The sequence below is a fragment of the Echinops telfairi genome, unplaced genomic scaffold, assembly GCF_000313985.2.
Source record: "Echinops telfairi isolate 266 unplaced genomic scaffold, ASM31398v2 ScPeMD7_7462;HRSCAF=8500, whole genome shotgun sequence".
In the NCBI taxonomy this organism is placed as follows: domain Eukaryota; kingdom Metazoa; phylum Chordata; class Mammalia; order Afrosoricida; family Tenrecidae; genus Echinops; species Echinops telfairi.
In genome coordinates, this window is record NW_022111362.1 from 4,978,423 (window position 1) to 4,991,782 (window position 13,360).

Sequence of the window (13,360 nt, forward strand, 5' to 3'; positions counted from 1 at the left end):
ACCACTGGTCCTATAGGGCTCATCCGTCCTGGATTCCCTGTATTTTCAGTTCCTATCTGTACCAGTGTACCTCCTCTGGTCTAGCCAGTCTTGCTGTTTTTATAGTTTATTGGTAAGTGTGTAGTTAAGAGGCTGGTGAGGTGAAACTTTCTTTAATTGCAGTGAAAGATTACTATTAAGAGTGTACCAAATGTCAACATTTTTTAAATGGCATTGAATTCCTCTAGTTTAATCTGATAAGCATTTTGATTTTCCATCAGGGGTTGATCTAAAAATATTTTCTGGTACAGTCTTTATTTTGATGCAGTTTCTCCACCCTTTTTGAGCATTCATTCAGTGAACACTGTCATTTAATTGCCTGTTATTATGATGTGACTTACTAGCACAAGGTGTTTCAGTATTTCATGTTAATTATTTGATTTGTAGTGAGCTCAACCAACTGTCTATGACTGATCACTTATCATATTTCCTGTTCCCCCCCCCCCATTGTATCACAAGATCTATACCTACATAATAGTCTGAACCATATGGAAATACCATTTTTGTATGTCAGCCTGACCATATATTAGTAGTTTCATTCAGTTATCCTGTTTCCTTTAGGAGCCTAATGCTTTCCAAGTTGAATAACCCTTTTTCCTAAATTCAAAAATGCTGTAATTGTTGTAAAATTTTGAAAATTAAAAAAATCATAGAACAGGGGATATAAATGTTCAATACCAAGCAAACATCTTACTACCAATTTTGATGCATTTAAAAAGCAAAATACATATATTCAAATAGAAAGTTGTAGAGTCTTATTGATAAAATTGTTGAAAGCCTAAATGAATGGTAAGTGCTAAGTAAGTACTCGCTATTATTACTGTAATGTTTTTATCCTCTCAGTATTTTATCAACTATACTTGCCATGCTATTAAATGTTTTCAGAAATGTGATTTAAAGGCTTTGACATTTTGTTATAGAAATATACCATAATTTAGTGAATCAATCTTTTGTTAACTATTTTAGGTTATTTTATTTTCTGCCTTTATATCAAAAATGCTGTGATGAATTCCTGTCTTTGTCTATGGCTCTGTTTCTTTAAATATACTTCTGAAGTTGAAGTAACTAGGTCAAATAATAAAAATACTGTTAAGTATCTGGATATGTGGACCAAGTGCCCTCCAGGAATGTTGGCTGACATACCCTCCAGCCAATTATAAGGTACCACTTCTTACAATAAATAGGTCTGTTGTTATCAAAAGGTGAACTGGATAATTTAGCAGTCATAAATAGTATGTTAGTTTTCATTTGAACATTTTAGATAGTTGTTAATTAACTATATATATATATGTCTTTCTCCTTTTGTATTTTGTTTTAATATCCTCTTTATATTTTTATTGGGATTTAATTTTTTATTGTAAGATCTTTCCTATTTCGTAAAACTCTTAATATTTACTTAAAATATATAGAAAAAGAACTTGCTGGAAATTTTAAGGAAGAAAATGTACAGGTATAGCCATAGAGAAAAGTAAATACATTCACCAATTTTTTTTACGTGAGGAATATAGGATAATTTTAATTTTCCTTATATTTATGTTTCATTCCAGTTATTCTACAAAAGGAAAAATAAAACAAGTAAAATTCTGGCTCCTATTAAGGATGAATGAAGAACCAAACTTTCTAACCTAGCTTTCTAGTACCATATTTCCTGCCTTGTCTGGCCCAGCATCTTGGTCAATAGTAAAAAAGTGTGGCTGTAAAAGTGAACTAATATTTTTCTTTTACCTTTGGTGTGTCTAGCCTGTGATGGGATGGGAGAAGAAGAGAACCCGTATGTGTTGCAACTTAAGGATGTCTACAACAGCTGTGACACCACTGGAACTGGCTACCTGGACCAACTGGAACTGACTCAACTCTGCCATAAACTGCATCTGGACAAGCAGCTGCCCATCCTTCTGCAAACACTTTTTGGAAGTGACCACTTTGCCAGGGTGGGTGTTTAATTCATTATAAAAAAGAAAAGCACTGAGGACTATAATTGACTTATAGTGAGCTTTTGATACATAAAACACATTTGTAAAAGAAAAGTTATAAAGAAAAAGAGTAGCATTTTTTCTTTATTGGGCATCTTATGGTGTAGAAAGTCCTTAAAGATTTCTTTATTTAGTATAGTAACTTGCAGAGATTTTTGTTTTGATTTTGCAGGGGAAAAAATGTTCTAATGATTTTTCTGGGGGTAAGGGTGATTGTTATAAGGTAGTAGTTGTACGACTATAAGTAAGTGTCCAGCTACTAAAATTATTAAACTATTATTCAAATTTACACACCAACCACTGAAACCCCCAAAATCAAATTCACTGCCATCGAGTCGATTCCAACTCATAGATACCCTATAGGATAAAGTAATCTACTCGTGTGTTTCCAAGGCTGTCTATCTTTATGGGAGTAGAAAGCCTCATCTTCTTCACAAGGAGTGGCTAATGATTTCAAACTGCTGACCTTACAGTTAATAGCTCAATAGGTAACTCACTACATCATCAGGGATCCACCACTAAAATTAGTAATAAATTAAATTTAATAATTCTAGAAATTTCTTTCATCTGAAATTGATCACAAATGCAGTTGAGATGCATGGATAATTACTGGTGATCTGCATATGAAAGTTGAAAACAATGAGAAGGAGCAGTTGGAAAATGTGAACTTGGTTGAAAGAAATGAAGCTGGTTATTGCATAATAGAATTTTGTAAGATTTCTTCCTTGCAAACACCTTTTTGCAACAGCATGAGTGGTGATTATACACATGGACTTGACTACATGGAATACACAGGAATCACAGAATACCTGAAGGAATCAGAGCGCCTGAAGAATAGATTTGACACATTGAACACTAATGACAAAAAATTTGATGAGTTTTGGTATGACATCAACAATAGCATATATGAAAAGCAAAAAGTCACCAAAAAGACATGAAAGAAAAGATCAAAGTGGATGTCATAAGGTCTCAGCAGTCCTTGAGCCCCAGCAAGGAAGGTCTCGGGCGGCCATGCACTTCTGGACCAATGGAAGAACCCCTCCAAACAGCTTTCTGTTTCGTAAAGAATATCCCATCCTTCCCATGGTTTGAGAATGTTGTTTCCCCCCACTTCTATCATCTTTTTCAAACTACGTTTTCTTTTTCCTCTCCGTTTCTCTTTATCCTCTTTTTTTTTTCTTTCCTTATCATTCTACCTAAGTCTTTTTATGTTTTGTGGTCTCAATAATTTAATTTTGGCACCCCTTGATAGAATCAACTGCCTACATCCAGCAGCTCAACCTAAAAACTGTACCAAGATGCCATGGAAACAGCAGCAAATCTTGGTCCTTACAATAAAACAAGAAAATCCGTCACAGACAAGTGAATAATACCCATATCTAAAAGAGGTTTGTTATTGTTGTTGTTTTATGAAGAAAAGCTCCTGAACTACCAGCAAAATAATTCAGATATTTTCAATAGATAAAGAATTTAAGAGAACAATGGGAAAAACTAGAAAAACTAGAAATCTTACACCAAATATAATGTATAAGATGAATAATATAACAGAATTACACAACACTGTAAAAGACTAAAGCTATTGAGGAAGTAGCAGAATTAGTGAGCTTAAAGACAAATCTCTCAATTCAACATATGAGAGGAACAATCAACAAAAAGAGCAAAGGAGTCAGAAAAAGCTTAAAAATTATGTAGGAAACTATCAAGGTGAGGGGGAGGGGGAAATTCACAAAGAAAATAGTACAACAGATTCTGGGGAAATCTTTCTCAGCAGCATAAAGGAAGAGAAATAACTGTCCAGGAAGCTGAGAGAAGCCCACAGGAGAGACCCTGAAAGAAAATCATCATGACATATCCAGTTAAATGTGCCAATATCAAGGATGAGGAAAGAGCAGCTAGGGAAAACAGAAAAGTCACTTCCAAAGGAAAACTAAAATGTATAAGCTGTTTTCCAGCAGAAATCATGCAGGCAAGAAAACAATGGAATGGCATGTATAAAAACAAAGAAAGAAAAACCTGCCAAGCAAGAATCTAATATCTAGCAAAATTATCCCTTAGATATAAGGGACAAATAAGGTATCTCTACACAAGAAGAAATTAAAGCAATGTATAAAAACAAGACCAGCATTATAAAAAATACTAAAAGTATTGTTTTGGACAAATGATCTACAACCACAGACAAACATACAAGATAGCATCATCTAAAAATCAACACACTTAAAGCAGTTCTCAAAACATCACAGAAATAAAAGAATGAGCCACAAAGAAAACACCACACACACACACACACAACAAAAACACTTGTCAAAATTACAGCAACAAACACACATATCAATAACATTCTTGAATGTTAAGGGACTATCAGTTAAGACACAGAGTAGCAGACTGGATAACAAAAGACTCATCAATGTACTGCTTACAAGAAACAGTTTAAACACAAAGACAAAAAATCAAAAGATAGGGAAAAGTTGATCAAGCTAATGGCAGTCAAAAAACAAAAAGGAGTAACAGGACTTATCTCTGATAAAACAGACTTCAGGAAAAATCTGCCATTAGAGACAAGGGCCCTGCATAATGACTACAGGGACAATAGAGTTAGAAGACAGCCATAATAAACACCTACACACCCAGAAGAAGACCCTTGAAATAAGTTACTCAAACTCTGACAGAGCTGAAGAGGGAAATAGATAACAGTAATAGTAGGCGTCTTCAAGATAATGCTTTTGAGGAAGGACAGATCATCAGGAAAAAAAGTTCGAGTGACAGAATCCCCAAACAATGTAATTAACCTACTTGACATATACAGAGCACTCTCCCTAACAATAACAAAGTATACATTCTTTTACAATGGACATGGAATAGGAAAAGCAAGGGCAAATTTACAAATACATGAAAACTGAACAAATTTTATAAGCTACCGGGTATTTGATGAAATAAGAAATAAACTTAAAAATTCCTTGAAACAAGCGAGAACAAAAGTATAGCATGCCAAAACCTTTGAAACATAGCAAAAATCAATACTCAGAGGGCAATTTATTGTAGTAAACACACATGGCAAAAGGAAGTAGTATCAAAATCAATACCTTAATCCAGCATCTTCAACAGGTAGAGCAAGAACAAAATAAACCTTCAATAACCAGGAGAAAGAAATCATAAAGATTAGACCGGAAATAAATGAATCTGAAAAATAATGGGGGAGGATGAATCCACAAGACAAGAAGTTGGTGATTTGAAAGGATTAAAAATTGACGAGTCACTGGAAAGCACAGTAAAGGAAAACAAAGAGAAGCTACAGATATCAATAATTGGAGATGAAAAGGATGACATCACAACAGACCCAAATGAAAATTTAAAAATAACACATTACTACAAAATGACCATAGTACAACTTTGAAAACCTAGAGGAAATGGACATATTTCCAAAAATGCACTACCTAACCAAATTAACACAGACTGAGGTAGACAACCTCAACAAACCCATAGCAAAAGAAGAACTATAGGTGGTCTGAGAAGGGCCGTGAGGCAGCAGAGATGGAAATGTGCTGTGGCAAGAATGGAACTGTACTCCCATTTGCTCAGAGGAGTTATGTCAACTATTTTGTTTTTCACATACTTGAGGTTAACCTCTGATTGTGGACAGGAACTCTGCGATTGTGGGTGGGCTTGGGCAAGATGGCACACCAGGAAGAGACACTACCCAAATCCATTAACAACAAAGATGGGAGAGAACTGGTGAAACAGAGGCAGGTGATAAACTCAGGAGCCCGAACTTTGGAGGGAAGGGCAGGTAGTGGGTAGAATAGACAGCAGGAGATGAAAGCAGTGAAGAAAGAGACAGATGTGTGAATTGTTATAGTTTCTCCATCTTGATTTTCACAAGCTGTTTTTCGATTCAGCCGTGGCTGAGTACACAGGTGCACTCTCACAATTGGCTAGTACCAGGCAAACCCACCCTCACCTGCTGCATGAAAAGGGAACTGCACACAAACACATTCCCTATCACACCCGCCAGTACACCAGTTGCGAGTGCCTAAGAACACATCAACATAACAATCATCGTTTAAATTCTTTTTTTGTTTTAATTAATCATTTTATTGGAAGGCTCTTACAAATCTTAGAACAATCCATCATTCAATAGTATTAAGCATGCTTGTACATATGTTGGCATCTACACTTCTAAAACGATTTCTTTCTACTTGAGCCCTTGGTATCAGCTCCTCTTTTTCCCCCCTGCCTCCCCCACCTTCCTACCCTTCTGAATCCTTGATCAATTATATATTATTATTTCATGTCTTACCCTGTCTGTTAGTGCCTCCAAGACAAGGAACCACTTCAGATCGCATGGAACAAGACAAAGTGGCTTAAACAAGTAACTTAAGTAGGGAATCAAAAACTCCTTATGGAGCAATACTTGATGCATAGAAACTACTTGATAAGGAATTCTGAAGAATGTTACTTAGACACATTATGGAATTTGAAGAAGTGGTTAATAGATTCCTAGGAAAAAAAGAGAAGTTAACATGAAAATAACAACAACAAAACAGTAAAAACCCAAAAGCTAAATATTGTCATTTTAGAAAAGGATGATGAAATGAAAAAGGAGTAGAATTGGGTCACTGGAAGTCTGATTTAGAGCACGTGAAAGGAAATTTCTCATTATGATACTGGTAGATGAGCAATTAACCAGAAGTGAAAAGGTATCTGAAAAAAGTGGGTTATGAGGGATACCACCAAGAGGAATAACAGACAAATAAAGCATAGAGAATATGGTCCAAGAGTTCTTGGATGAAAACTTCCCTAATATCATAAAAGACGAGAAGATAGGCATTCAGGAAGCAGTATGATCCTTAAGTAAGATAAACCCCCAAAGAAAATCATCACAATATATCATATTCAGACTTTCCACACCCAAAGACACGGAATGAATCATACCAGAAGCTTGTAATAAATGAAAAGTTACTACAAAGGGGAATGATGAAGGTTAACCTTGGGTTTCTCAGCTAAAACCATGTGGTCCAGGTGACAACAGATTGATATATATAAAACTCTGAAAGAAAAAAATTTTTATCCAGGAAATAGTCCATAAAATACAATGACAAAGATGTGACATTTCTAGTTAAACAGATAATGAAACAATTTGTAAAAACTAGACTTACTTAACAAGAAATAATGAAGGGAGCTCTTCGGACATATAATTGACAATGACTAAGATTGACATACATCAACCTAGAAATAAAAATATCCAAAATGAAACAGAACACTGCCACTGAGTCATTCGGACTCATTGCAACCCTGTAGGATAGGGTAGAACTATCTCTGGGTTTCCAAGACTGTAATTTTTTTTATGGGAGTAGAAAGCTTCATCGTTCTCCCAAACCTGCAAACTAAAAATGGGGAACCAGAGATAAAAATCGTGGCACAAACAATTACAAAAATGTCAGAAGATGGAAGAGAGAATAGTATTACAGCACTTCCAGATGGAGAGGAAGTAAAAAAGATTTAAGTTGAAGGAAAAAGAATGCAATATATATTAAGAGTAGTTGGCAAAATAAATAAATAAATAAATAAATATGGTGGCAGGAAAAGACACTTGAAGTAGTGCTAGAATTAAAGGTAATGGGTAAATACTGGGGTTTTTGTTTTCATAATCATTTTATTGTGGGCTCTTACAACTCTTGTTAAATCCATCCATCAGTTGTATCTGGCATGTCCGTACATATATTCCATTGTTCTTTTCTAGACATTGACTTTCCTTTGAGCCCTTGGTATCAGCTCCTCTTTTTTTGTAAATACTGTTCTATACACAATCTAATAATGGTGATCTATGGGTAGATGTATGAATTAGATACACAGGCTAAATAGGTTGGTTGGGAAAATGAGAGTATTCTCACAAATATGTAGGTTTACAAGATATTTGTACATTGATATTTACCTTTGCTGTAAACATAGGTAAATGTGGGTTTATATAATAGGGACAGAGTTATGAAAAGTAATTAGACATACACAAACATCTTGAAATGAATAGGCTGTTCACCAAAGATTACATCCAAATGGCCACAAACACATGAAGAAGTAATCATGATCACTAGCCATCTGACAAACAAAAAAGCAATGATGAGATACTACTTTACACTGGAAATGACTGGCAAGTTAAAATCAAAACAAAATAAAATTTAAAACATGTAGAGGGTGTAGAGAGATTAAACTCTTCATACACTGCTGGTAGTTCTGTAAAATTCTAAAACCACTGTGAAAAGTGATATGGTTCTCCCTAAAACTAGGAATAGAAATTCCATACACTCCAGCAATTCCTCTGCTGAGTATATACCCGAAAAAAGTAAAAGCCATAGTACGAACAAGTATATATGCCCTCATGTTCATCACAGAACTTTCACAACAGCAAGAAGGTAGAAAGAACCCAAAAGCCCATCCTCCAAGAATGTGAAAAGATACTGAAGTACAAACACACAATGGAATAGTATGTATAGCCAAAAAAAGAAAACACTTGAATCAAGAAGCATTGCATGACATGGATGAACCTAGAGAACATTGTGCTGAATAAAATTAGCTAGTCACAAATAGACAAATAATAGGCTACTGCTGTAAGGGGAACAAAACGAGATGAAATCATTCCTAACAAAAGGAAGAGACTTTGGAGATGGCCAAGGGAGATGGGGAGGGCAAAAGAAGGGAGACAAAGCAGTTGGCTAGGCTTTGGACACACCTTAACTTGGATGAAAGGGAAAATAGTAGTCCACAAGAGGGAGCAGAAAATCAAGGAGCAGGTAAAGAGCAAAGGACAAGCGAGAGTGGCCTGTGATCTTCCTGCATTCTGAATCATTGCACGTGTTTTCCTGAGTCTGAAGAAGTACTCATGGACCAGTATTGGACTAATGGATTTGAGTTGGATTGGACTGGGATGCTTTCTTGATATATAATCACTTCTTGATATAAAGCTCTTTTGTGTACATATATGAGTGTTAACTGGATTTTTTTCTCTGTTTATCTTGGCCTAACACAGAGGGTTTGATTAGTAGTTTAAACAGTTGAATACAAAATTGATGATCTGAAAGGTAAACCTAATTTACAATTCTAAAAAAAGATTTAAAAAAATTTTTAAAATCATTTTCCTGGGGGTTCGTACAACTCTTATCACAATCCATATATACATCCATTGTGTCAAGCACATTTGTACATTTATTGCCCTCATCATTCTCAAAACATTTGCTTTCTACTTGAGCCCTTGGTATCAGCTCCTCATTTTTGTTCTCTCCCTCCCAACCCCTCCTCCCTCATGAACCGTTGATAATTTATAAATTATTGTTATTTTGTCATGTCTTACACTGTCTGACGTCTCCCTTCACCCACTTTTCAGTTGTCCATCCCCAGGGAGGGGGTTATATGTAGATCCTTATGATCAGTTCCCCATTTCTATCCCACCTTCCCTCCACCCTCCCGGTATCGCCACTCTCACCACTGGTCCTGAAGGCTTTATCTGTCCTGAATTCCCTGTGTTTCCACTTCTTATCTGTACATCTTCTGGTCTAGCCAAGTTTATAAGGATCATGATAGTGGTGGGGAGGAAGCATTTAAGAACTAGAGATAATTTGTATGTTTCATCGTTGCTACACTGCACCCTGACTGGCTCATCTCCTCCCTGTGACCCTTCTGAAAGGGGATGTCCAGTTGCCTACTGATGGGCTTTGTGTCCCCACTCCACACGCCTCCTCATTCACAATGATATTTTTTGTTCCTTGATGTCTGATACCTGATCCCTACAACATCTCGTGGTCACACAAACTGGTGTTGTTCTTCTATGTGGGCTTTGTTGCTTCTGAGCTAGATGGCCGCTTGTTTATCTTCAAGCCTTTAAGACCTCAGATGCTATATCTTTTGATAGTTGGGCACCATCAGCTTTCTTCATATTTGCTTATGCACCCATTTGTCTTCAGTAATTCTGTCAGGAAGGTGAACATCATGGAATGCCAGTTTAATAGAACAAAGTGTTCTTGCTTTGAGGAAGTACTTGAGTGGAGGCCCAATGTCCATCTGCTACCTTAATACTAAATCTATAAATATAAGCATATAGATCTATTTTCCCATCGTCATATATAAATATATTTGAATATGTACATGCCTGTATTTAGACCTCTATAAATGTCCTTTGCCCCTTCTAGTTCTTTCCTCTAGCTCCTTTTACTTTCCTTCTGTCCCACTATCATGCTCATCCTTCATTTGGGTTTCAGTAATTCCTCTCGATTACATTGCCCTTGATCAAGCCCTACCAGGCATCTTATACTCTCCTCATCACTGGTTTTGGATCACTTGTTGTTCCCTTGTCCCTGGGTTAACACCACTTCCTTGCCCCCACCTCTCCCTCTCCCATGTCCGCACAAAACCATTGGTCCCATTGTTTTCTCCTTCAGATTGTTTATCCAGGTCCCATTGTTTTCTCCTTCAGATTGTTTATCCAGCCTATCTTGTCTACATAGACCTGCAGAGATAATATGCACAAAAACAACACAGAGCAAAAACAAAGCAAACAAAAGAAAACAAAACAGCAGCACAAAAAAAAAAAAAAGAAACGTCTGTAAATAGTTCGAGGTCTGTTTGTTGACCTTTAGGAGTGATTGCCTGATGGGGTGCCATGCCCTTTCCCTAAAGTATATTTTTGGTACTCCCTCAGGACTTTCTTGCTCAGCTCCCCTTGTTGTTTTGTTGCACCCCCTTAGTGTTTTACCTCGGTGTGGTGGGGTCATATTGGGCGCAATTCCCATACTGTGTCTCCAGCTTATCCCCAGTACAGCTATGGGTCAGTGAGGGATGTCATGTCTCATAGTGGGGCCCGCCACATGGTCCTCTCAGTGCATTGGCTGTTCTGAGCAGTGATATCCTCCTCAAGGCTTGGTGGGCCAGGATGTGCTCCACTCTCTCTTCCTCCCTCTTCATTTGTTCCTGTGTGCTCTGATCAGACATGTCCCTCTCCCTGAGCTATAGCTTCAGTCCTGTCCTCTGAAGTAAATTCTTCTGGGGGCAGGAGCAGCTATCCACATAGTTGGGATTGGGGCCAACCCCTCAGACCTCTCTACTGCTTTCCTGCTTCGTGCCAGTAAGTTCCATTCACATCTTGGAGCACCAGGTTAAAATCTGGTTCCTCCTTCCCTGTGGAGATATAAACAATACCCTCCCCTTGTGTGGGTTAGTGAACTTTGCTCTTGAACACAGAGTTGCTAAAGCATATGGAAGGAATGATGAAGAAAAAGGCCTGACTAAGGACATTTCAAAAGGTTGCCAAAAAGACAAAATAAAGTCTTAAAATGAAATGTGCAATGACCTGGAGTTAGAAAGACAAAAACTGATAACACACTTAGCATCTCAAATGGAAAGAACTGAAAAAAAAAGGCAAGCTTTCAGTCTCAGTGTGGTAGTTACATAATCTCCTGTCTACTTGCAAATGGGTAGTGTGTTGCCTGTCAATCAGGTCACAGCTTGATGACCTCATTTGGAGACTCGAAGGAAATAAATGTCTCACTGGAGGGCAGACACACTCTCTCTGCTTGTCTTCTTGCTGACAAGCCACATGGAGCTACGCTGATAGACCCCAAGCCCTTGAGCTGGAGGAACCACATGGAGACCCATGCCAGTGCTGAAATGCTTCTACCACCACTGGATCCACAGGACTTTCTACCCACTGGCCTGTGATATTCCTGCATTCAGCATCATTGCTTGGCTGTGTGAGTCTAAAGAGGAATTTATGGACTAGTATTGACATACGGAGTAATAGTGGACATATGGGCTTGCCTCGGATGCTTTCTTAATATACAATTGCTCTTTTATATAAAAATATTTCTTATACACATATGAGTCTCCCTGGATTTGTTTCTCTAATCTACCCAGACTAACACATTCAGTATGAAAGAATTCCATGGGAAAGAAGATAAAGAAATACAGAGTCATTTTGTCCTAGAAACAACTGGTAGGCCATACAACCATTTCAAGAGGTAGCTTCTGATCAAGAACCAATGATACATAAGGAAAAGTGCAAGATGTACTGAATGTATTAGCAAAAACAAGATTCCAGGAACCAACAGAATAACGATGGAAATTTCCCACAAGCGCATCACTAGCATCACTCACTTCTATGGCATGCAGTTTGGAAGATGACTGCTTTGCCAGCTGACTAGAAGAGATCCTTATTTGTTCCCCTACCAAAGAAAAGTGATCCAGCAGAACGTGGGAATTATTGAATAATATTATTAGTATCATGTGCAAGTAAACATTATGGTTGCAGCAGAACATCAGGGAGCTGCCAGAAATCCAAGCTACTTTCAAAGAGGAAGTGAAACAAGGGCTATCCTTGCTGGCATCAGATGGAGCTTGGCTGGAAGCAGAGCAGGCCAGAAAGATGATTTGTTGTGTTTTATTGACTATGCAAAGGCATAGGACTGAGTGGATCATAACAAATGATGGATAAGACTGAGAAGAATGGGAATCCAGAACACTTAATTGTGCTCAGGTGGAGCCTGTATATGGGCCAAGAGAGAGTCGTTTGGGCAGAACAAGGAACTATTTCATGGTTTAAAATCTGGAAAGGTGTGCATCAGTGTTGCATCTTTTCACCATACTTATTGAATCAGTATGCTGAGCATATAATCTGAGAAGCTGGACGATGTGAAAAAGAAGGTGGCATCAGGATTGGAAAAAAAAACTTTAATAAACATCTGTACTTGCAGGTGAAACAACTTTGCTTGCACCAAGTGAGGATTATTTGAAGCACTTGTTGATGTAGATCAAGGATTCTAGTCTTCTGCATGGATTACAACTCACTGTAAAGGAAACAAACAAAATATCTTCACAACTGGACCTATTGACAACACCTTGATAAACAGAAAATATTGAAGTTGTCTAGAATTTAATTTTATCCCTACTCCTAACTCTAAGCCTGAATGTATCCATATATATACACAGGCACCCTTGGTTTCATTTCTCTAGAGAACCCAGCCTACGACAACATATCTTTTAAAGTTGAAATTGAGTAATCCTGGCTTTGTACAGGGAAAAAAAAAGAATTGCAATTTAAGATGCTAGAAAATCTGGCAAAAAAAAAATTAATTTTTGTGAGGAGTTTCTTTAAAGTGTGTGATGTGGTTTGGGGTCTATGAAATCCACAAATGAAACCAATATACAAGATGGGACCCCCCCAAAAAAACAAACAAACAAACAAAAAAAACCGTGATGTGAAGGGGATAGTGCATTTGGAATTCGTTCCACCAGGACAGACTGTTACTCAAGCTTTCTATTTAGAGGTTCTGAAAAGATTGTGTAACAGTGTGCGGCCAAAATGGCCTGAA

General features: G+C 37.3%; 1 protein-coding gene across 1 annotated transcript in view; it reads left to right on the top strand.

The window, feature by feature from the left end:
- Positions 1 to 13,360, top strand: part of NINL (ninein like) — a 176,272-nt gene that overhangs the window by 23,109 nt on the left and 139,803 nt on the right. The window contains exon 2 of the mRNA XM_045283532.1: positions 1,780 to 1,970. Coding sequence (XP_045139467.1) covers positions 1,791 to 1,970 — 180 coding nt within the window. The 5' untranslated portion in view covers positions 1,780 to 1,790. The remainder of the gene's footprint in view (positions 1 to 1,779; positions 1,971 to 13,360) is intronic.